Source organism: Podarcis cretensis, assembly GCF_951804945.1.
Source record: "Podarcis cretensis genome assembly, chromosome: 13".
NCBI classification, from domain to species: domain Eukaryota; kingdom Metazoa; phylum Chordata; class Lepidosauria; order Squamata; family Lacertidae; genus Podarcis; species Podarcis cretensis.
Genome location: NC_137182.1, coordinates 44,791,150 through 44,816,572, shown reverse-complemented (window position 1 = coordinate 44,816,572; position 25,423 = coordinate 44,791,150). Strand labels below are relative to the sequence as shown.

The 25,423-nt window shown below is 47.8% G+C and overlaps 1 protein-coding gene and 1 long non-coding RNA gene across 4 annotated transcripts; one reads left to right on the top strand and one right to left on the bottom strand.

Annotated features, from left to right (window-relative positions):
* Positions 1–214: 214 nt before the first annotated feature.
* On the bottom strand, positions 215–25,070 carry KHNYN (KH and NYN domain containing). 3 transcript variants are annotated; one of them, XM_079951550.1, is made up of 8 exons: positions 24,975–25,070; positions 11,783–12,079; positions 8,520–10,348; positions 6,659–6,789; positions 5,474–5,570; positions 3,482–3,589; positions 2,528–2,629; positions 215–1,682 (listed from the first exon to the last, which is right to left on the bottom strand). In XM_079951550.1, the coding sequence occupies exons 2-8, from the start codon at positions 11,999–12,001 to the stop codon at positions 1,361–1,363; spliced, it is 2,808 nt and encodes a 935-aa protein (XP_079807676.1). In that variant the 5' UTR covers positions 12,002–12,079; positions 24,975–25,070; the 3' UTR covers positions 215–1,360. The 3 variants fall into 3 exon arrangements, with proteins under 3 accessions (XP_079807676.1, XP_079807677.1, XP_079807675.1); XM_079951551.1 differs by lacking the exon at positions 24,975–25,070 and adding an exon at positions 15,455–15,758; XM_079951549.1 differs by lacking the exon at positions 24,975–25,070 and adding an exon at positions 15,495–15,758.
* On the top strand, positions 3,597–4,570 carry LOC307202081. Its single transcript, XR_013832811.1, has 2 exons — positions 3,597–3,786; positions 3,829–4,570. It is a non-coding gene; the product is annotated as an uncharacterized lncRNA (long non-coding RNA).
* Positions 25,071–25,423: the final 353 nt, after the last annotated feature.

Sequence of the window (25,423 nt, the reverse complement as noted above, 5' to 3'; positions counted from 1 at the left end):
GGTACTATTTCTGGGTTAGCGGAGTCTGTAACCTGAAGCGTATGTAACCCGAGGTACCACTGTATTTTATTATTTTTTTAATAATAATTTTTATGAATCCTGTAAAATTTCAAATTCTGTCATTCCATGACCAACAAACATGTAGTTAGGTCAAGAAAACAGGTTTATTTTTTTTAGCTTTTAAAAAGAGTCCAGTTTTGTTTGTAAAAACAAAACATCCCAGGAAAACAAAACAAAATTTCTTCTTTTCCTTGATTGGGAATGGAATTGGATATTTTGCCATTTTCTAAGTAACGGAGAAGAATTTTCATTTCATCTTTTTAAAGGAAATATATATATATGAAAATAATAATTTGTTATCTCAGACTGAAAGAGCAGACCATAATCTACATGTTGGGTTTAAATTTAAGAAATTAAAATCTCAGAATGTGTGTGTGTGTGTATAGCATATATATTATATATGCATATATATTTACTGTCTTAAAATTTAGGAAGTGTGCTCAAGAATGTTTATGGGACAGATTCTTTAAACGGTAAAAAGGCATTTCATTCAGCCCAAGACATCATCTAAAACAGTTCCAGTTTATGTATAAGTGCCCTTGCGTGTCGCATTATGATTTCTTCCGTAACTTGGAAGGTGTACAAGGGCCTTCCAAGGAGCTGTCCTTGGACTAACCCTAAGACATCTTAAGTTGGTCTGGAATTAATATAACTGCCATGTTATTTTTTTATCCCACAGACTCCTAGGCGATGTAATATTGTGTGGAGGCTTAAGAATCCTGTCAGGAATCCGCCTCATGGAACATTTCCCACAATTCTGTGGTAGTGTGAGGAGGCCATGACAGTTAAAGCAGTTTAAATTCACAGTGAAGACTTGCCCAACCATGAAGGTTGAAGGGCAGGGGCGTATTGCTCTGTGTAGCTTCGGCTGGCCATATGGACTTGCCGACATGGTGCCCTCTAAATATTGTTGGACTCCCAATTCCCATCAGCCCCAACCAGCACAACTAATGGTCAGGGATGAGTCCAACAGCATCCAGTAAGCAGGACTGTTGGCTACCCCCCCGGCACGCAGTATCTTAAACCCTGAGTTACCTTAATGTTAGGTGCTTTTTGAACTGATCATTATTGCTACTGGCTAATGAGGAGAACCACCAATGGCTCTGTAATTTTCGTACTAAGAGTTCTGAGGGAAAATAATCTACCACGCGGTGTTAGGTAGCAAAAGGTTCTTCTGTATCCCTCAGGAACAGACAGCTGCCGCTAAAAACCAGTCATACCAGCGAGGGCGAGCCCATTCTGGATGCAGCTGCATGGATAAATGCACAACCCCCTTGGGAGACAACAAAAGTTTTCTGGCTCAGAAATTGAGGCTGAGTATCGCCTCCGAAAGCTTGTTGAGGTCATGGCAGCAGGGCTCCCGCATGAGCACAAAATCAACCTTCTTGTCTTGGCCCACAAAGATCTCCAGGAGATCTCTCCTCAGCCGCTCGGTCTCGTCCTTGGGCCGGAGCTGCTCCTCTGGCGAGTTCTGTTTATGGCTCTTCCTTCGATCCGCAAGTAACCCTCCGGGTGGCTTTCTGTCTCGAAGCTGAAGGACCTCCGTCTGCGAAGCACGGCCCACGGGGACAGGCACAGGCACAGACCGGCCAGCGAAGGAGTGGCAGTTTGGGGGCTTGGTCCTGCGATGGTGAAGGGACATAAAGCAGGTTTCAGGAAGGGTTTAGATGGTGGAGACAACTCTCTTAATTAAAAGGTTCAAGGCTTCAGGGGAGAAACCCATGTTGCAGAAGGCACCAGGGCAAGACAGTGAGGTGTTCTCTACCACAGGGTCCCATCCGCCATTTTGACCGTCCCCTCCCAGAGCTGCCTCCATCATTGGCCATTCTTCAAGGCAGCTTTAGAGGTCAAGGTAAAAAGAAAAAAGCAAGGCCCACTGCCTTGACTTTTCTGAGACCTAACTGCTATTTAGCTCCTCTCCTCCCAGAACTGCCTCCATAACTGACCATTCCTCATAACTGCCTCAGGCAGAGAGGCGAGAAAGTGAGGCCCATGGCATTGACCTCCCTGGAACCAGCTGCCATTTGGTTTAATTTTTGCCTAAGAGCTGCCTCCTGGCCATTATGCAACAATATAAAATATCCAATACCTGACTATGTTTACCTTCCACTCCCTATTTTTTCCTTTTCATATCTTAAAACTCAATGCTGCTATTATAAAATATCAACTGCCGTTTGAACCCTTTTGCAAACCAAGCTGAACTTGGAAGGATATGCAGCAGTATAATTTTCACCCGGGTTTGTTTTAGCTCCATCCCACGTACTTCTCTGGCCACAAGATGGAGCAGTGTCCCCATGCACTGAAATATATATACTTCTGTTTTGTGATTGGAAAAGGGGGAGACACAAACAAAGGGTGTTTTCCTAGGGACAGCTGCTTGCTCTGGTCCATGGAGACTTTTTAACATGTTAAATGCCTTTCCCAACTCCACTTAGCTAGATCACTTGTTCCACGTGTGGGTGCATACCTGGGGGTTTTCTTCAGGAATTCTGCTATGGTGGGCCCGTCTCGTCCCAAGGGGTCATCGGGAACCATGAAAATATTCCCCACGAAGATGTACTGCAGAAGGCTGGATGGTACACAAAAAGAGAGAGTCAAGAAGGATAAAGTAAAGATGGATGGGATGTATTAAGGCAAGGGGGCCCTAATCCAAACCAGTTTGACGGGCACTTCCTATTGCCTAGAGGAAGAAGTGGCATTCAGGCCACATCTGCATGGTTCATTATTACACACCATTTCATTAGTCATGGTCTCACACACACACCCCGAATCCTGGGAACTGTAGTTCATTACATGTGCTGAGCTATAATTCCCAGTGTTTGAACCATCATCCCTCTTTCCTAGGGAACTCCAGGAACTGTAGCTCTGGGAGGCCAGTTCAGCTGTTTGAACAATGTTAAGGGTGCTGGGAAAAGTAGCTGTGTGAGGAGGTAAACTACAATTCCCAGGATTCTTTGGTCATGTGCTTTAAATGTGTGGTGTGTACAAGTTTAGGCTATTGGTTTATCTGCCTTGGTGTTGTTTTTATCATTTATTAATTAACAGGTCACTTCTGTGCCAAAATGGTAGTTTGCAACTAAAAAACCAATACGTAAGTAAAATACACAACAACAGGCAGGTTGTTGTTGTTTTCCCCCAAAGCAATTTCTGGACATGCCAGGGAGTGAGTCTGTCACCACTAAGCTGCAGCCCTTCTGCTTAAGCCCAGGGGCCAGAGTACAATTCTTAAAATTCCCCGATCTACCCAGTTCCCAAGCCACAGATCAAATAGCAACCAAAGCTCTCCAGAGAAGGTGGGCGATATCCCCATCCTTTTCCCACTCTCCCCAGCCCTACTCAACTGAGGGTGAAAGCCCGGCACAATCAAGAGAGGTCAAAAGGAAAAAGAAGAGGGCTACTCTGTCACCAATTCCCACAGCACCTTTCTTTAATGATTCGGATCCATTTCTTCGACTCTTTCGCAAGATCCCGGAATTGGTCGTTGGTGACGATGACGCCGTTGGTCTGTTCCGCTAGTTTGAGCATGAACCTGCGGGCATAGAAAGGGAAGAAAACACCTGTCAAATAGAATATTTTTTAAATTTTAGTGGTTTGCCACAGAACCACAGCCATGTTGCAAAGGGTTCTGGGACAGAGGCTGGGCTTAATGCTGTCACTGGCAAAGCCTGTTAGACATTGGCTGTCTCTCTTAAACCGAGGGTTCACCCTACCTTTGTGTGTGTGCGTGTGTGTGTGTGTGTGCGTGCACCTGCATGTGTGCATGTGTAGCAGATCAACAAAAAGAAAACAATGCTATCTTTCAAGGAAGCTTGTCTGCCATTACTGATCTCCTTACTGATAAAGCTACAAGTTTACACAAAAACTGGAACCCAATGAAAACCTACTGCGATGACGTCATCTTCCATTCCAGGCCAGGATGGCACAGTAGCTAGTGTGTTAGATTTCAACCGGGGAAACCAGAGTTCAAATCCCTCCTAATGTTACTGGACTACAATCATCCATTTGGCCATGCTGGCTAAGGCTGATGGGAGTTGGAGTGCAGCAGTACACTGGAAGGGTCGCAGCTTCCCCCATCCCTAGCCCCCTTTCTCAGCCTGACTTACCTCACAGGATTGTTGTGAGGAAATAATGGAACAAAAAGGATAAAAATATACCAAGGAAATGGAACACATTTGAGAATTTGGTTTTGGAATATCACTCTCTGTGGTGTGACTGACATCACTTCAGAATTTCACTCTGTGTCTTGGTAGCCACAACATGCTTCAGTTCCTTTCTGTGATAACCACCCTTTCATATCTTGTCAGTTACACCATGACTAAAAAATCATGCCTGCCACCCCCACCCCGGGCCCATCTGCTGGCAGAGTCATTTCCTACTTCTGCCCCAAACCCTCATACTTGTGACCTCATCAAAGCATAGCGATATCCGGTGACTTGACATCTGGAAAGCCCAACCTGGGGGAAATCCCAGGGAAGGTCCAAGTTGAAGTAAAAAAAAAAAAAAAAAAAAAGACCAGAAAAAGAGAGGATATTTTCATCAGTTTCTGCCACACGCAAAAAACCCACCACCGCTCGCCTTGAAGAAAGCGAAAAACTGAAACAGCAATGTTTTATTGACTGATCGGTTTAGAAGAGATCAAACCCTTCCACCGACTAAACAAGCGCAAAGAAATGTTCTAATTGACTAAAACAGGTCTGGGCAGGAAGGAGATTCAATGGTTGAAGGTTTCTGACACCCAGTTGTTTTAACAACAGTTAAGGCAGGCATAGGCAAACTCAGCCCTCCAGATGCTTTGGGACTACAACTCCCATCATCCCTAGCTAACAGGACCAGTGGTCAGGCATGATGGGAGTTATAGTCCCAAAACATCTGGAGAGCCTAGTTTGCCTATGCCTGAGTTAAGAGTTCTCTTCCCCACACAAATCGGCCAGTTGGAATTCTTGTTCTGTAGTAACGCAGGTGAAGATCTGAATTTATACATGCATCACAGTGCATGACCTCATGGGGCGCAGCAGATAATTGGCTCCACCACCACCCCAGCACCACTTTGCGTCTGGCTCTGCCCCCAATGTCATTCTTTGATTTTTTTGGGTGGACCTTGGTGTTCCATCCAAAAACAAAAGTGGGTCCTCAATTCTGTCCAACCTTTGGCTAAACTCTCAGACCAAACAGACCTTCCGTCTCTCCTGCAGAGCTGTACTGAGCTCCAGCATTCCAAACCTTCCCCACCAATATTTAAAATGTTAGCTGAATGTTCCATGATCTCGCAGCAGTTAGACCAACGGTAGGGGAAGATCAGGGAGATCGCTCACACAGGGAACAGCCACTCGGTGCCGACAGGCGAACCTGTGTTATGTCTGATACAGAGAAACGCTGAATTGCCTTTATGGTAAGTTCAGAGAGCTCTGCTGACCTGTCGTCGTACGGCACGATGCCCTTCCCATCTATTTTGCGTGACGGTGTGACGGAGAGGATGCTCAGGTTCTGTAACTCAATCAAAAAGTGCTGCTCTGTGGTTGGGGAAAAGGGAGAGAAAAAACCAAAGAGGAATGATACCTGCACTGGAGCTGAGACGCTAACATCGCATTCAATGACTCCTCATTTCTTATTGGGGCAGCTGCAGCCTGATCTCATCCATATTTGTTTGGAAGTAAGTGTCCTTGATTCCAATTAAGACTTACTCCTCAGTAGGTAGATGGCTTTCATGAGGAACACAGGAGGTTGCCTTAAACTGAGCAAGACCATTGGGTCCATCGACCTTAGTGGGTTCTATCCCAGTCCTACCTGGAGATGCCAAGGATTGAATGCTGGAGTCGTCTTCTTCATGCAAGGCAGATGTTCCTCTCCCAAGTATGGGGAGGCTTCCCTAATCTAGTGCCCTCCAGATGCTTGCATAGCAGGGGGGACACTGGACAACCCTTGGGGTTCCTTTCAAATTTTATGATTCTATGTTGATAGATTAAAACTCTCATGCTGGCATGAGTTCTGGGGAAATCTCTAGACCGCTTAATGTTGTTGGACCCCAACCACCAACAACTCAGTCCAGGGTGGTCAATATTCAGAACTGATAGGAGCTAGAGCCCAATAACATCTGGAAGGCCATAGGTTTCCCCCATCCCTAATTATTTTTAATGAAAATACTTATGCACACTCAAAGCTACAATGGATGCATCTGGCACCATCTTAGAAGAGGTGTTCTAGTTGATCTTGGAAATAGCAGGGAATGTCTCTTTTAAGAATGGAGCATAACATGAGAACATACAATGAGCCCTGTTGGACCAGAACCAAGGTCCGTCCAGTCCAGCATCCTATTCTCACAGTGGCCCACCAGAAGCCCATAGGAAGCCCTATGCAACAGCACTCTCCTCACTTAGGATTCTCACCAACTGGTCTTCAGAGGCTCACTCCCTCTGACAGCGGGGGACCTGAGGCCACTTGTCTCTGAATCAATTAAAAGCAGATCACCCTATCTTTCTTAATAACACACAGATCAATCCAAATAATCAGTTAATGGCTTTTAAAAAGCAACAGCACTGCCCCCCCCAAAAAAATATCGTCTGAGTTCTCACCCAATAGGTGGGAGCCAGCCATCTCTCACCTCTCACATTGGAGTCTTCTTCCATCCGATGTGCAGGTACTAAGACGGTCACCTCCCGGTGCCCACGGTCCCAGAAATATTGTACGGCCAGAGCGATGCCCCGGCATGAGAAGAACTGGTTCAGACCATGCCTACGAGGACAGAAGATGACACTCAAAATGGCAGGACTATAAGAATCGCTTAGGTGAATCCACTGGCTATCCCAGCAAAGGAAACAAGATACACAGCAGATCAAGGAAAAACTTCTGCTTGGGCCATGCGTAAAAAGCATGGGTCCAAGCTGTATTCCGCTTGACCCACACTTTCTAGGCACAGATCCAAGCAGTTTTCCCCTTGCCCTGCTCCTTTCAAAGGGAAAAACCACTCTTTAGCGATAGATCAGAACAAAAGGCAATCTGGGGAAAACCCAAAATACTGTTTGCTCCAAATGAATACTAAAGAGTTGTTTTCTCAAGGGAGAGCAGTGGGAGAAGAGGAAGTGTGGATAACCCTGGGGTTAGCAGCACTGCGTGTTTTAGAGCAGTGCCTTCCAAACGTTTTCCCCCCCACAGATCACTTCAAAATTGCTGAAGATCTTGGAGAACCACTCAGTGTGCTATGCTAGATGCGGTATGATTTTCAATTCTATTTTTTATTACTTTTATTTCTCATATAGATATATATGAAATAAAAGTAGCATTAAAAATTACAATTAAAAGTCAATATGAATATTTAATATGATGGATGTGCCATCTCCCATCTTTAAACACAAATCCAACTGAATGAAGCTCACAGGACACAGGTGGTCCATGGACCAGTTTGGGAACCCCTGTTTTAGAGAACTGGTGAGCTACAAATGTAGATGAGTCTTTCGTTGGGCAGCCAAGGCAGAATTCCTAGAAAGTACATTTTTACTATAACTCTGTGTGTGTGTGTGTGTGTGTGTGTGTGTGTATCTCCAAGATGGAGAACCTGTTCTCCTGGTGCTATTGGGCCTCCCAACTCACATCAGCCCCAGCCAGCATGATCAATAGTTGGAGAGCTGGAGTCTTAACATCTGGAAAGCCACAGCAACCAACAGGGGCTCAAGGGGCCTTCAGGATGCTATACTCTACCACAGCCACGCTGGAGATTATACCTCTATGAGGGCAACAAAGGACTCCTAACAACTCTAAACATCCTTATCAAACTATAGTCCCTAGGATTCTTTGTGAGAAACTGTTTAAAGCAGTTATGTGCAGATGGGGTTTAAAAGACACCCCAACAAATTCACTATTATTCATTTTCTTATTGGTTGAGGTCACACATTATGGTAAGACAATCTCCTTGTATTAAACCAGAGATAAGAGGTCCTGCATTCTCCAGATGTTGTTGGACTCCAACTCTTATCAACCTCAACCACCATGGTCAATGGGCAGGGAATATGGGGAACATTTGTCCAGCAACATCTGGAGGGCTACAGGTTCTCCACCTCTTAACGTTCTGTCTGAACCTAGGACCCTCCAACAAACCACAACCCATAGACCAATACAAACCATTGTTTAAGCCTTGTTAAAGGGAAACAAACCACCATGTCAGGTTCATACATAACACTAGGCTATATCCCTCCTTGGTTTGTTTATGTGCTTAAAGAAAAGGGAGGAGCAACATAGAAATGATTCAGTTGCACAACCCAGCATGTCCTCTAGAAGTTGCTAGATTAGAACTCACATCATCCTTGACCATTTGCCAGGCTGGCTTGGATGGCTAGGTACTGGAACCCAATAACATTTGAAAAAATGTCCACAAGATAGCTACCTCTCGTTTGTAACAACCTCATGTACCACAGGCCATACCAATAGGAAGAGCCCATTCCCAGGCTCCCTACAAACACACCACTCACATCATGGCCACATTGCTGCCATCAATGATGATCATCCGTAGGTTCTTCTTCCCTGGCGTGTTGGCCAACTTGAGCTTGAACTCAGTCTGGAGGGCTTCCTCAAAGCGCTGGGCTCCGGTTACTGTAGGAACAGAGCCTTGGTGGGGGAGCCCTAAGCTGGTGCTTTCTGCCGACTGGCTCCCCTCAGAATCGGACGTCGAGAACAGGTGACCACTGGGGGAAGGAGAGAAAGCAGCAACTTCTGGGTTGACTGGTGACAAACTGATGCCCTCATGGAAAGGGGACCCACTGTTCCTCCCTCTCTCCTGAGGCCTCTGAGGCGAAGATTCCCTGTGATTCAAGATGGCTGCCCTCCGGGCACCAAGGTGTCCTCCGTGTTCTAGCTTTGCTGCTGAGGCCCCAATTCCAGCCTCAGCCTCCTCTTGGTGTTCCCCCTTCTCATTGAGCCGCCTCAGCAGACCTGCCAATGGGGCTCCTGTCTGTATCTCTGTGGGGATCTCGCTTGGCGAGTGGCCACAGTTGGCAGCAGCTGCTTTGATGAGTTCCCGGAGATACTCATTTTCATCCTGGTTCTTTTCTGGTGGAGAAAGAGAGCGCTCTCTTCCCCCAGGCTCCGTCTGAGGGAGGACAACCCCTTCTTTCTGGGACGCCTCTGCCATCTGGACCCTGTCCAGGATAGTTGAAGGTGCCTCACATACCCCACCCTCCAAAAGTATCTTCTTGACCACCCGTTCCTCATAGCCCATGGTTTTAAAGAAGTTCAGCCTCATTTTGAACTCCTTCTCCGTCCACGATGACAACAGGACATCTGACGATGGCTCCTCTTCACTGGTTTCCTCAGGCAAGCTGGCAGGGCTCGAGTCCCTTGCACAAAGAACATCCTTCCCCTCGTGACGATCCTGCAAAGACTCAGCTTGGCCCCCGTAACCAGGAAGAAACCGAGCCTGTGCATTTGGAATAGGTTTAGGGGAACTCTTGGGAAGTGCTGGCCTCATAGGGGTTGTCACCTCAGGCCAACCCTGAGGACCATTCAAGCAAGACAGGTCGTGCTGAGGCCTACTGGGGAATTCAGGCTCACTAAAGCCTCTGGGGAAGTCAACCCTTGACACCTGAGGTAGAGTTTGGTCTTGAGGCCTACCAACCGTGACAGGCAAGTCAGTCCTAACATCTCGAGGCCTGACAGAGTACTGCGGTTGTGTAGCTTCTTGTGGGGACTTGTGAGAAGATGCTTCAGGCCTAGCAAAGCCTGCAGGCAAATCAATGGTAGAGTCTCCAGTTCTACTCTGTTCTTGGACTCTACTGAGTCCCATGGGCAAGCCAAATGTATTTTTACTCGGAGACTGAGGCCTGCCGCCACCACCCATGTTAGTTTCCCAGCCCACCAAATGGTCTTGCCCAAGGCTTGGTGCCCAACATCCGTTCCTTTGCCTGTGCTCCCCATCTTCTTCCTGAATCTCCTTCACCAAACTTAGCAACTCCTCCTTGACCGAGGTGGGAAGGATCAAGAGGTCCATAGCGTGTTTGTCATTGTAGGTTTCCACCAGCTCCAGGAAGGCCCGTTTGACTTGGGTCTCCTGTTCTTCAGGCAACCTGAGGTTCTTCTGGTGCTTTTCCACAAAGTCCTGGATCCGACTCTGCGCCATGACGAAGGATTCAGCCAAGCCGGAGACTAACAGAGTGCCAGGGCGAAGGAAAGTAAGGCTGGCAGATGTCCCTTTGGTGAGGCAGTCAAGGAACAATCCCTGGGCTCCCAGAAATATGCACTGCATGTCTTTGGGGTAATAAACCTCTTCACTCAGCTCCGGCGCACAGAGACCTTTGATGTATTCCTGGAAAATAGAGCATATGTGATATTGCAGTTGGTATCCCCACGATGAGCAACCCCTCTACTCCGCCACCTTTGGGAACACATACCATGCCAGGTGGTTTTATGACATAGTGAGTTTCTCCACTCCCTGTCATTAGCAGCTGAAGGCCTGTGTACATAAGAATACAATGGTGCTGGAAGATATGACCTTTGCAGGGGAGTTTTGCCATGGTGGCATTCCCATGCAGGGTATAATGCTCACTTCTGCTCTTTACGAGGGGCCATAGATCAACATCAGAGCATTTGCTTTTGCATGTAGAAGGTCCCAGACCTGTTCCTCACAATCTCCAGGATCTTGGAAGGCAGGCAGCAAAGGAAGACCCCCATGCGAGACCCTGGAAAGCCCCTGCCAGCCAGAAAAGACATTACTTGGCAGGACAGATCTATGGTCTAAGGCAGTAAAAGGCTACTTCATATGGTGATATATAGCCATGTGCTTTGGGAAGGGCTGTGGCTCAGTGGGAGAGCATCTCGCTTGCATGCAGATGGTCCCAGACTCAATCCTCTGCATCTCCACTTAGGGCTGCCCCAAAACCTGGAGAGCTGCTGCCCACCAGTGCAGGCAATACTGAGTTAGCTAGATCAATGGGCTGACTCAGCATAAGGCTGCTTCCTATGCTCGTATATTCCAGATGTGCTAGGTGCTTATTTTAACAGCAGAAGGGGCCAGTGGGTGGCATCTCTGTCCTGGATTCCAAAGGCTAGTCCATGGGTAGGCAAACTAAGGCCCGGGGGCTGGATCCAGCCAAATCGCCTTCTAAATCCAGCCCGCAGATGGTCCGGGAATCAGTTTGTTTTTACATGAGTAGACTGTGTGCTTTTATTTAAAATGCATCTCTGGGTTATTTGTGGGGCATAAGGTAAAGGTAAAGGGACCCCTGACCATTAGGTCCAGTCGTGACCGACTCTGAGGTTGCGGCGCTCATCTCGCTTTACTGGCTGAGGGAGCCGGCGTACAGCTTCCAGGTCATGTGGCCAGCATGACTAAGCCGCTTCTGGCAAACCAGAGCAGTGCACAGAAACGCCGTTTACCTTCCCGCTGGAGCGGTACCTATTTATCTACTTGCACTTTGACATGCTTGTGAACTGCTAGGTTGGCAGGAGCAGGGACCGAGCAACGGGAGCTCACCCTGTCGTGGGGATTCGAACCACCAACCTTCTGATCGGCAAGCCCTAGGCTCCGTGGTTTAACCCACAGTGCCACCCGCGTCCCATTTTGGGGGCATAGGAATTCGTTAATTTTTTTTCCAAAATATAGTCTGGCCCCCCACAAGGTCTGAGGGACAGTGGACCGGCCCCCTGCTGAAAAAGTTTGCTGGCACCTGTGCTAGTTGATGGAGACCCACAGAAGCCCTTACCGTCTCCCTCCCTCCCTCCCGCTCCTGCCCTCTCGCACCTTTGCCCTCTGCAAATTCTCTCTGCATCCTTGCAGCTGCAGCCAGATCTTCCTCTCTCCCTGGGGGTCCTCGCTGGGGCTCTGTGCCGACCCCAGGACCCCCAGGACATTCAGCTCCACCCCAAAGAGCTGCTCAATCCTGGGGCGCTGCTGGGTCACCAACTCCCGCACCTCCTCGGAGACGGCAAATTCGTCCAGGGTCCTGCCACTGCTCGTCATGGCGGGAGATCACGACCACCGGCCGCAGGGCCACGTTTCGGCTCTGGAGATGAGGCAGGCCGTTACGTGGATAACGAACTGCGGAACAAAAACACAGGTTGAATGGGGGGAGGAAGGTTCTGGACGAAACCTGAATTTGAAATGCAGCAAGGGAGAAGATGCAACTTCTGCAGGTAACGGAAGACAGCAGATGAGGAGAAGAGAAGAAGAAGAGGTTAGCAAATCCAAGGTTAGCAAATTCAGAATGAATTGTGGGGAAAAAATAACTACATAAAAAATATTTTAAAAATCACGCAAAAATAGGATTGTTTAAAAATGCAATGCAATACGAATTAGGCAATGCATGACTTGCCAAATCCTTTGACCTACCTGAAGCATGCATTTTTGCTAGAGTCCTTTAATACGTTTCTAGCGTGGAGCTGACATGGCCCTGGGCTATGAGATAGCGAGGTCTGGTGCTTGGTTTTATTTTAAAACATGGGGAAGAGCGTAAGTGGAAGCAACATGTACAAGGGCTGCTTTGCATATTGTAGAAGCAAAACCAAGAGTTTCACAGCCAGAAATATTGTGACCAAAAGATAAGGTAAAGGACCCCTGACCATTAGATCCAGTCGTGACCAACTCTGGGGTTGCGGCGCTCATCTCACTTTATTGGCCGAGGGAGCCGGCGTACAGCTTCCGGGTCATGTGGCCAGCATGACTAAGCCGCTTCTGGCGAACCAGAGCAGCGCACGGAAACACCGTTTACCTTCCAGCCGGAGCAGTACTTATTTATCTACTTGAACTTTGACGTGCTTTCGAACTGCTAGGTGGGCAGGAGCAGGGACCGAGCAACAGGAGCTTACCCTGTCGCAGGGATTCGAACCACTGACCTTCTGATCGGCAAGTCCTAGGCTCTGTGGTTTAACCCACAGGGCCACCCGCATCCTGACCAAAATATAAACATGGTCAAAAGTACTATACAATACACATACAAAGAGAGAGACCCAAGCGCTTTTCCTCTTGAGCATCTAGCAATTTAAGTCAATAACAAATGCATACATAAAATCAACTTCATGTTTATATATATAAAAATTAAAAATAGGCACCTAGGGCTTTGTCAACCAATCCAGTGCCTTTGGACTTATGGGCCCAACATTGGCCGGCAGGACTAACAGGGGGGTCTCAGCTTATATATACCTCTTTACTTACTTCTCCGCAATCCAGAGGGCCAAAAACTATTTATTTGAAAGTGAAAGCTGAAAAAATATAGGGAAAGCAGCCTGGGCCAGTGGTGTCTTTGGTTCTAATGTGCCACCCTGATCAGCATTTGTGTATTAGGAATAAGGCCACAGGTGGAAAAGGAAGGAATGAACTGCAAGCCCTAAGCCAGTTCAATAATGCAGGATGTGCATATAGTAAGTTAACTAATAGTCAATACAGTATTCGGACTTTGTCCCACAGATAGATTCTGGGCTTCTTTCCTGAATTTTTGGGTTTTTCTTCTTTTTAAATTAAGTTTCTAGTCCTGTTACAAAGAACGGGGCGGGGGGTATGTACTGGCAGTAATGTACCTAATTTCTTAATTTCTTAATAAGGCATAAACCTGCTCTCACATTTCTGCGTTGTGTAAACAGGGAACACTAATTAATGATTGACCCTACAGGGCTGTAGTGAGGGCAGGCCAGATAATTACACTAGAAAGAAGCCAGGGATTGGACAGAATTGATTAGAAAATTGTTATTGGTAGAGCCAGTGTGGTAAAGGTAAAGTTAAAGGACTCCTGAACGGTTAAGTCCAGTCAGAGGCAACTATGGGGTTGCGGCACTCATCTCGCTTTCAGGCTGAGGGAGCTTGCGTTTGTCCAAAGACAGCTTTCCAGGCCATGTGGCCAGCATGACTAACCTGCTTCTGGTGCAATGGAACACCATGACGGAAACCAGAGCTCATGGAAACGCCATTTACCTTCCCGCCACAGCAGTACCTATTTATCTACTTGCACTGGTATGCTTTTGAGCAGCTAGGTTGGCAGGAGCTGGGACAGAGCAACGGAAGCTCGCTCCGTTGCAGGGATTTGAACCACCGACTTCTGATCAGCAAGCCCAAGAGGCTCAGTGGTTTAGACCACAGCGCCACCCACGTCCCTATAGCCAGTGTGGTATAGAGTTTTGGACAGGGAGCTCCGGGTTCAAATCTCCACTCAGTCACGAAACTAACTGGGTGATCTTGGGCCAGTCACTCCTAGCTTAGCTTGCCTCACAGGGTTGTCGTGAGGATAAAATAGAGAAGCGTGAGAGCCAAAAATGGAGCAAATAAATAAAGTTTTCTTAATGCGGAGCAGGGGAAACATAAGAGGGACAGGGGTTATAGGAAATTGTTGTGCTCGCAAATAAATGCTGAAGAGCTATAGCTCAATGGAAGCTATTTGCTTTGTTTGCAGAAGGTCTCGGTTTAAATTCCCGGCTTCTCCAGGTGGGGCTGGACACACCTGTCTAAAACAAGCGGGAGAATCACTGAGTCAGCTAAATGGAAAAATAGAGTGACTCAGTATAAGGAAACATTGCTAAAAGGTGAAACAACATCTAAGTCGAGGAGGGGGAAAACCTGTGACCCTCCAATGTTGCTCAACTCTACCTCCCAACAATCCCAACAAGTCTAACCCATGGTCAGGGATGGGGACAGTTGATTGCAACAACATCTGAACCGCCACAGGACATAAATGCAACCAATATCAGAAGGATCAATGTCTACCCGCAGCAAAAGGCTAGTTAGCCTGTTGTAGGCAAACTTTGAGAGCCTTGTGGCACCTTAAAGCCACAATTTATTCTCCCTGGGAAAAACACATAGATCTCCATTTTTATTTTGTAAAATAAACGTGAAATCTATCCTTCAGCGGAAAGAGAAGAGCTTGAATATTTAAACGGACAGCAAAGTCTTAAAAGCGAAGTGAAATCCTACGGCTCATCCATCGGGCAAAACAACACCGCTGGTCTGAAGCGCAAAGAAGCTTTGAGACAAAACACCGAGGCAGGAAACAGTCGGATGTACGCAAACAAAAGCTCACACCCCCGTGACATGCCTTTTCATGCAGAAAGGGCCTTGCGAACAACGGAACGAGCTTTGCTCCTGGAAAACCCTCTCCTGCCTTTGACAGCGCCCAATGTTTACAACCGATTCCCTCCCAGCCTAAAAATCTGCGCGCTGTTGACCAAGCGCCTGTTGCGCCCTAAGCGTAAAAAAAAAAAAAATGTTCCTCTTGAATGCGCCCCCTCCAAAACACACACCCCTTTTTAAAATTCATAGCTACACGTCCTTTTACACAATGTAATCATTTTGGGGCAGAGGGGCGATTCCGCGCCTGATCCTTCCCACTTGTGACAGGGAGAAGGATTCTGCCCCGCTTCTACTTTTTCCAAGGAGACCCCCCTCGATCCCGGGAAACCCATCTCCCTGACCCCTCCTCACCCTCCTCACCCGCCTCCCCGACACTTGGCAGCTCTCCTCCGTCTCCTACCCGCTGGAGTCGGCGAGGGAGACCCAGCAACGCCGGGCCGAGGGTGAGGATCCAGCCAATCCCATCTCTCGCCTCGTCTCGGTTTTGGTTTTGTTTCTCATCGCTTCTCGACCCGAGTTTCAGCTTCCATTTTGGAGCGATGCGGAAACGCCTGAGCAGCCGCGGAGTTTCCCTGCTGGGCGGCGCGTCTCGGTCCAGGGAGGAAGGAGGGCTTTCACTTTGCAAAAAGCTTCCTGTACAAGTTTTTAAACTTCCTCCCTTGCAGTGCGAAGCGCGTTACTTGCGAAATTCAGGGACGGGGGGGTGGTCTTCCTCCTCCTCTCTTCCCTAGGAGAGGGAGCCTCTGAGTATGGGGAGAGTTCTGCGCAACCAGAAATTATTGGAGGAGGAAGGACCGTTGCTGAAAGGGGTCGTGGCTCAGTGGTGGCGCACGACCTTTGCGCGCAAGAGATCTCGGGTTCAGTCCCTGGCACCTCCAGGTAGGGCTGGGGGAAATAGCCTGTCTGAAAGACGCCAGAGAGCCCCTGCCAGTCAGTGTTGGCAGGCATAAGCTAGAATGGACCAATGGTCTATCAACTCAAGCAACGCCCTACCTATGTTTCTAAATACTGCAAAAAAGCCTCTGTGCATGTAACCTGGTCCCAAACCAGGGACCAGGGCTTTAAATTCTGCTGGGATAGCTTTGAAGCTACAGCATGAGCAGTCCCACTTTGGGCAAAAGATTCCTGCATTGCAGGGAGTTGGACTAGAATCTAAAATTCTAATATTCTAAATGGTTAAGATCATTAACACTTCTTACACCGAACCCAGAAACAAATAGGCAGGCAACCAAAACCAGAGAGAGATGAAAGGCATTCAGGAATATCCTGAGTTCACACACACATCTGACACATGCAAATTGAGTTGTCAAGTAGTACAGGATGGTGATTTGAAGGCAGGTCTCAGACAAGGGATTGCCATTACCATTATCAAAAGTCTTTCATCCCCCCCCCTTTTTTTTTTTAAGCAAGCAAGATGGTCAAGGTGAGAACGAAGGCAGGAAAGTCTTGGAAGGGATTATGAAAATTGTAGGAAGCGCTCATTTCACAGCCCCTCTCCCCCTCTCCATTGACATGCCCTGGCAAAAAGATATTAAAAAGCCATTAGATTCAAAGGTTATCATTTGGCTCTTCTGGCTCCAACAGGACAACGCTTATCCCAGCGCTAAGGACATGTATACTTTCCTCCTCTGCTTCTCTTTGCTTGTAGTTTATGCCCACATTTCTGTAGACCTCTTAGAATAGGTAAAGGTACCCCTGCCCGTACGGGCCAGTCTTGACAGACTCTGGGGTTGTGTGCCCATCTCACTTAAGAGGCCAGGGGCCAGCGCTGTCCGGAGACACTTCCGGGTCACGTGGCCAGCGTGACAAAGCTGCATCTGGCGAGCCAGAGCCGCACACGGAAACGCCGTTTACCTTCCCGCTGGTAAGCGGTCCCTATTTATCTACTTGCACCTGGAGGTGCTTTCGAACTGCTAGGTTGGCAGGCGCTGGGACCGAGCAGCGGGAGCGCACCCTGCCGCAGGGATTCGAACCGCCGACCTTTCGATCGGCAAGCCCTAGGCGCTGAGGCTTTAACCCACAGCGCCACCTGCGTTAGAATAGTTAGGGAATATTTTACTCGTTAATCGAGGTGTGTTTGTGTTGCAATTTGCTACCTGCTTAGACTGAAACTTTGCCATCCAAAGCAGCAGCTTTATATATTCTGTCACTCCTGTTTTCTATAATAAACCAAGCTTTCTTTCTTTATTTGTGTGAGGGTTCCTTGTGGACACACACATCCATAACAAGAAGCGTACATCGTAGCTCCAGCAGGAGATCCTAGACCTCTCAGCAGTGTGCACATGAATAAACATGAGTGCCGGCTGCGCACATGTGAATCCAGGTACACACTCATAACACATCCTCTGTTTAAAAGCTTCCCCACGAAGGAGAGCCCACCAGCTTCTGAGGGAGTCCGTTCCACCGACAGCTCTTGCCCCCAGAAAGTTCTTGATGTTTAGGTTCCTGAGTTCTGAACATCGTAAGACCTGCAAGCCTTCTGCTGGCTGCTGCCCTTTTCCTGCCCTGTGGCCACAAAAGGGCAAGATGGGAAATGTTTAGGAGTGCAGAGCCACCTGCTAAGCGCCCCCCCCATCAAATCTCAGCCATGTGACAAGCCTCCTCTTTGTCTTAGGGTTTGGTGGGGGGGGGGCATTATCACCCGCACAGTGGCACCATGCTGCTAGGGGTGGGAGCAGCACTTCTCGAAAGCATGCCTGTGATTGTGGGAAATGTCCACCATCCCAGCTCTGAACATGAAATTCCTGAGGCGTAATGCAGGTAACCCCTGAATACACTCATACACACACTTGCAGGAAGGAGGAGGACCCTGGCAACCATGCCTCTTGGGTCAGCTACTGAGACCAGCTAAAATGTGTGGAGAAAGTAATAACAAGAGGGAACGGCAATAAAATGTTGCAGTGTGCAGTGCCCTGCTCTGCTGTTCCTGAATATCCACGGTACTCCATTGCCCCTCTCGCCCAGTCCCCACCTGTCCCCAACAGTTAGTCAACTCCTTTGTCTTACTCCAGGCATGTCCAAAGTCCATTTTGGGAGCCTAATCCTGCCCGCCAGTCGGTTTAATCCAGCCCCTGTGGCAGTTTACTTCCTGAGGTAAAATCTGCCAAAAGGCTCAACAACTTTGTGGTAAAACTGTAAAAAAAAACTGTAAAAAAAAAAGCTCAAGAATTTTGGGGTAAAAATGTAAAAAAAAAGCTCAAGAACTTTGGGGTAAATTCATAAAAAAAGGTCAACAACTTTTTGGTCGGCCCTCACACATGTTCATTTCATCAAATCTGGCCCTCTATGAAAAACATTTGGGCACCCCTGTTACTCAGTCTTCATTGGGCAATGTTCGGGGTTTTTTTCCTCCCTTCGATTTGTATTCAGGGATTTTTTTTCAGCTGGAACTCACCGGAACTGAGCAGTTCATTCACTTCTCAGGTGGATGCCATTGCCATTATAAAAGAGGCATTTGTGGTGAGTTCTGGCACCTCTTTTTCTAGAAAAACAGCAGTGCCTGTACTCTAGGTGGGTTTTAGTTGTTGTTTTTTCTTACTTCTGTAACCTTAAGGTTTCGTGCCGCTACCTGCCCCCTTGTATGTGGGTTTTGCTGTTTTGGCTACAGAAGGAATGTCTCTTGCACCCGGACATTGTTAATAGCGGGGCTGATAAAAGGAACATGGAAGGGATGCCCTGCTCTTGGAGACTATTGGAAGGAGTAAGCACTGGCTGTTTTCCATGGACTGTTTTCTTCTCGCTCCTGGCTTCCACCCATGTACACCCACACCTCCGCAGATACATGCCTTTGCCCTACAGACCCAGAGCTCACTGGGGAAGTTCCAGGTTGCAAAATCCTCTGGCCAAGAGGTAGGTGTGGCTCCAGCAGTAACACTCAGCTGGCTGAGGGTTGTTGTTTTTCCCCCTTCCTTTCTTTCTCTTCTCATAACCATTGTCTCAGTCTTTTCCTTTTCTTTTTTTAAGTCAGTGAAAGGAAACTGTGACACGTTAAGCTTGGAGCTTGCTGCTGTTTTAAAAGTATGTCCTGTTGCAGGAATTCATGTATAGGGGATTTTTTTTGGGGGGGGGTTGCCCCTCCAGCAGATATCATGCACATGCAGCCCACTACCAAAATCAGCACAATCACTTTTGTGACTTCTGTGATTTGTCCCCACAAAACACTTCATCACAGTTTCTTCCTATATATTCAAAGGGGCTCTGCTGCACAATCCAAAATGTAACAATTCACTGATAAATGTATCTGTGTACTGGCTCACAGGGAAAACTTCAGAAATTCATATAGACATGTGAGCTCAGCTCCTCAGCAGCCCCTCTGCCTGAGTGATAATTTCTGGCATCCTGATACCTGAGTGCCAGACAGGTAGCCATTCCAGAAAAAACAAACCCAGATGAAGACAAAAGGGTGTGATTAACCTGGCTGGGAAACAGGGAAATGTAAATATCTCTTTTGTTACACTTGATGGGTGTTTGGTGGAGGGCAAGGGGAACCATGGGGCAGGGTCCAGGATGCTCAGATTACTGCCCCCAGACCTCCCCTTTCATGATGTAACCATGATGTATTAGTGATGTAGTTGGGGGGGTGTAACGTGGGGATTTGGACGCGGGTGGCGCTGTGGGTAAAACCTCAGTGCCTAGGACTTGCCGATCGCATGGTCGGAGGTTCGAATCCCCGCAGCGGGGTGCGCTCCCATCGTTCGGTCCCAGCGCCTGCCAACCTAGCAGTTCGAAAGCACCTCCAGGTGCAAGTAGATAAATTGGGACCGCTTTCCAGCGGGAAGGTAAACGGCGTTCCGTGTGCTGCGCTGGCTCGCCAGATGCAGCTTTGCCATGCTGGCCACGTGACCCGGAAGTGTCTGCGGATAGCGCTGGCTCCTGGCCTATAGAGTGAGATGAGCGCACAACCCTAGAGTCTGGCAAGACTGGCCCGAACGGGCAGGGGTACCTTTACCTTTACCTTTAACGTGGGGATTAGCAGCTAATAAAAGTTTGGGTTTTCTTTTGTTCGGGGCTTCCATCTTGTTTCACCTTGTGGTAGGTGGGAGTCCTGTCGCGACAGTCTTCAATAAAAACCCAGCCTACTGGCTGCTGTTTTCCTCTGGTATTCCTGGCTGGTGTCCTTGTTTTTTGTCCAAGGGAGCCCTCAGATTTCTCCGTTGACAGTCCCTGTACTGCACATTCATGCTCCCCCACTTTGGGCTACTTATGGGGAGCCTCTCAGCTTTATTTATGTGGACCACAAGCAGATTCCAAGGGTCCCTGCTGTTGCCCCTGGTGCAGCACCCAAACAGCCCCCTTTTTACCACAAAAACTTAGCCAAAGCTGCATACACAACATACATTCAAAGCACGTTTTCCTCCCTCCTGCAAGAATGCTGGGGAAAGTAGTTTGTTAAGGGTGCTGGGAAATGTAGCTCCATTGTGGGTGAGCTACAGTTCCCAGGATTCCCAGGAGAATGGTGTGTGCACAGCCTTAGGCACCTGTTTACTTCTTGGGCTTCGTCTGAGAACACAAAAGCCATGCTGGATCAGACCAGACCAAAGACCCATTTGACACAGCATTCTGCTCTCACATCAGATGCCAATGAGAAGACCAGAAGCAGGACTTGGACACAACAGCATCCTTCCCACTTGAGATTCCCAGGAACTGGTATTCAGATGCATAATGCCTCTGACAGTGGAGCTGGAACACAGCTATTCTTGCTTGCAGCTGTTGATAGCTTTGTCTCCCATGAATCTGTATAATCATCTTTTAAAGCGATCAGAATTGGCAACCATCACTATCTCTTGTGCAGGGTGGATAAAAATAATAATAACTGGATTTTTTATTTAAATCGGATTTTTTAAAAAAATTAAATCGGATTTTAAAAATAAAATGCCTTGGGTGAAAAACTCTTTCTAAAGACAGCGGCGTAGCGTGGGTTGTCAGCACCCGGGGCAAGGCAAGTAATTTGCGCCCCCTAACCTGTGGATTTGCGCCCCCTAACCCTAACCCCCAGATGTTGCGCCCGGTGCGGCCGGCCCCCCCTGCACCCCCCACGCTACGCCACTGTCTAAAGATAGTTTTCTATTTAAGTTACATTATAGTCCAAAGCATGGATCGGCAAACTAAGGCCCGCGGGCCGGATAAGGCCCAAATGCCTTCTGGATCCGGCCTGCGGACGATCCGGGAATCGCCACATGGATCGCCAGCGTGTACGTTCTTTCCCTCTTCCTCCCGCTCCCTCACATGGCACCAGCGCCTCCTCCCTCCCTCCTCCTGGCTTCTCCCCGCCCTGCCTAGAGGAGGAAGGGGTCTGGGCTTTGTTTGTGCCAGCAGCAGCAGCGCTCGAGCGGCCACCATTTTAAGCAGCCACTCTCCAGAGCCCTTTCGCGCACCGCTCATTGTCCCTCCACTGTCACTGCCAGCGCCTGCCTCTCACAAGACACAGGTAAACAGCCATCAGGGCTCATGGTGCTCTTGCATCATTCCCCCCCCCCAAAAAAAATATATAGTCCGGCCACCCACGAGGTCTGAGGGACAGTGGACCAGCCCCCTGCTGAAAAAGTTTGCTGACCCCTGGTCCAAAGGCTTTCCATCAGGATGTAAGGATTTGCTTTACGTTTTTCGTGTGTGCTAAAACTGGGTCTAAGGTTTTGGTTTTTAAAAAATCCTTTAACCATATCAGTTAACAAATATGGATACATATGCTATAATGTTATTGTTTTAGTTAAATAAATTGTTTAAATTGTTATTAAGAAAATGATTACTTCCAATAAAGTAAAGCAGAAAAGTTGTCCAACTATAAACAGTTAACTTATTAAAAACTCACAATAATTTCATAATTATCTATGAATGTATTTCTAATAGTATAACCAAATCAGTAATTTTTGATATAACTGTAAAAACTACTCTGAAAATTTATTATCCCAGAAATGAAACCATCTGGTTTTAAATATGCAAAAATGAGTCTTTCTGTAAAAAAAATGATTTAAATCAAGTCTTACTGACTAGTGATTTAAATCGTGATTTAAATTGATTTGATTTAATTCAAATCCACCCTGCTCTTGCGGGAACCAATTCTGTAGTTTAACTCTGCTGCAACTATAGCTTAACTGAGCTACAGCTAGGTCCCAGACACTATTTTCATAATCGGGGGTTCAGCCCTGGGACGTGCGAAGGAAGAAGGAGGCTCAGGAGTATGCTTGAGCAGAGTGCTTTCAAACAACTGCACAGTAACCTCCATCAGCCCCTACATTATTTTAACAGTCACACCTTCTGCCCTGGAAGGTCTTAGGTATCTGCTTGTTCACTTAATTCCATTTATGAATTGCTTCCTGAGCGATATCTCATGGCAAATGTGTAAATGGATGCATTTGTATTTTGCAATTTCATGTTATGAACTGCCCTGAGGTCAGACATTTAAATTCATAGAATCGTAGCATTGGAAGGGACCCTGAGGGTCATCTAGTCCAACCCCCTGAAATGCAGGAATCTTTTTGGCCAACGTGGGGCTCAAACCTATAACTCTTTAACACCATTCTTTCTCATGGCATGCCCCACACTGAATGTGGCAGAAACACAAAAGTATTTTCTGAGTGCTTATCCACAACCACATTCCACGATTTCAAGATCCATATCTGAGCTCCCCCTGCTTTTTGCTTTTCTTTTCTTTTTTTGCTCCGGAGCTTTCCTCGTGAAAATCCGCTCTTCAAAGCTCAATCGGAACAAATGTCTATCACAGAAAATTCAAATTGATGCTTGCTCTGATTCAGCTTTACAGAGCTGGGTTTTGCGAGAAAACAAACAAACAAACACAGACCTCTGCCTAGAAAAAACAGGGCAAAAGTTAAGTGTGGATAAGCCCAGACTTCTGGGCAGACTTTAGACAGACTTCTGAGAGCTAACAGACCAATCATTTGCATGCTTTCTTAAAATTAAGTCCCATACTGTTCAGTTAGCATAGCAGATACAGGCAGGCAGAGAAGGGGAGAGATGCTGGCTGCAGGGGGGCGGGAATTGCTTCTGATTGCTACTGGATAAGTGCAATGACCAACGACAATGGCAGCAAGAATGCATGTTAACAGGGTCCCCTTATATGCTAATTTTACACCTGTAGTGGGAAGGGAAAAGCCTTGCTTGAAATGAGGCCTAAAAACACAGAACCAGGCTTACTCAATCTACACTTGCAGCCTCTCAAACATTGGCATCTATCCCACAAAGGCTTTTCTCACAACAAAGCTGATAATCTCTAAAGCAGAAGCTGGGAACCTTTATCAACACAGGGAACACAGTCCCTCCCAGGCAACTTCCCAGGGGCCTGGTGCCAGCAGTGTGTGGGGTCAGAGGGGGAGGAACTACAAATGTTTTCCTTTGTTTCTACTCACAGTCACACACCCCTCTCTTCCATCCAGGCAGCCAAGCAGCCTTATCTGAGTTCAAGGACTCGTTCTCTCCTGGCAACAACAGTCAACGAGGGTTTGAAGCAGAACCAATGGGGAAGGGGGGCTGTGTCCTGGGGAGAGTCCTGAGGGCTGGATAGAGAAGCCCCGGGGAAATGCAGTTCACCTGAGGTTCCTTCTCTGCTTTAAAGTCCTGCAAGGCTCTTCTTTTGTTTGCACTGTGACAGACAAAACAAGACTACAGTGGTACCTTGGGTTACAGGCGCTTCAGGTTACAGACGCTTCAGGTTACAGACGCTTCAGGTTACAGACTCTGCTAACCCAGAAACAGTACCTCAGGTTAAGAACTTTGCTTCAGGATGAGAACAGAAATCATGCGGCGGCCGCAGGAGGCCCCATTAGCTAAGGTGGTACCTCAGTTTAAGAACAGTTTCAGGTTAAGAACGGACCTCCAGAACGAATTAAGTTCTTAACCCAAGGCACCACTGTACTAGGTAAAAAGGAAAAGGACCCCTGGACAGTTAAGTCCAGTCAAAGGCATGGCTGTAGCCAGGATTTTGGGAGGAGAGAGCAGGTCTTTTGGGGGAGCAAGAACCTCAGTTTGCTATGTATTTTTATTTATTTTTATTGATTGGGGGGGACAGCTTCCCCTCCCTACCCCCTTGGCTACACCCATGGTAACAGGTGACTATGGGGTGTGGTGCTCATCTTGCTTTCAGGCCGAGAGAGCCACTGTTTGTCCACAGACAGCCTTCCGCGCCAGCATGACTAAACAACTTCTGGCGCAACAGGACACTGTGGCAAGTGCCCGATTGCACGGAAATGCCGTTTACCTTCCCGCTGCAGCGGTACCTATTTATCTACTTTCACTGGCGTGCTTTCGAACTGCTAGGTTGGCAGAACCTGGGACAGAGTGACGGGAGCTCACCACGTCGTGCAGATTCGAACCACTGATGTTCCGATTGGCAAGCCCAAGTGGCTCAGTGGTTTAGACCACAACGCCACCCACATCCCTACAAGGCTATTATTCTGGGATTTGTCACCAGGGAACGAAACATAAGGAGAGCCTGCTGGATCAGGCCAGTGGTCCATCTGGTCCAGCATCCTGTTCTCACAGAGGCCAAACAGAGGTCTGTGCGTAACCCACAAGCAGGACCCCAGGGCAAGAGCACTGTTTACCACTGTGGCTTCCAGCAACTGGTATTCAGAAGCATCAATGCCTCCGACTGTGGAGGCAAAGCTCATAAGCCATTGATAACCTTTTCCTCCCTGAATTCGCCCCCCCCCAAGTGCTTTGCACATGCACAGAAGCTCCCTCACTTCCTCTCACTCCAAGGTCACTGGAAACAGGCCCCGAAACTAAGGTTTGGGGAAAGCCTTGAATCAAATTCGGGCAGCCGTAAACACAGCCAATCTTCTGAGGAGCGAAAATCCCACCCCACCCCCTTTTTGCCATCACCCCAGATTTCTGGGTCCTCTACTTTCCGCCCCAGCGTTCTTACCAGTGACAGCTGAGGTCTCTTTGGGATCCCCTCTCTTCTGCGCACTGACAATGCGGCAAACCGAACCAGATGTGGGGCTGACAGTTGACGCTGTTCCTTTTTTGTGGGAAATTCCCCTTCATAACTCACTGCCCACCCACCCGACCTTGCTCCAGGCAAGTCCGAAACTCTAGTGCCACCTAGTGACCAATTTCACGCAAGAGGGGTTTTGAATTTGTTTTCCCTTCACGTGCCAACACAGCTGCCTTAACTTTTCGTACGGTGCAATTTTCCATGCTGCGGGGGAAGTGGATAGAGAATTGCTTTCCAGCCTCTCATGAAACTAGAACTCGAGAATATTCAGCAAAGCAAGATGTTAGAAATTCAAGGCAAGACAAAATGAAGTACCTCTCCACACAGTGGATAGTTCGGCTATAGAATTTGCTTGGCAAGGGATAGCTTTGGGCACC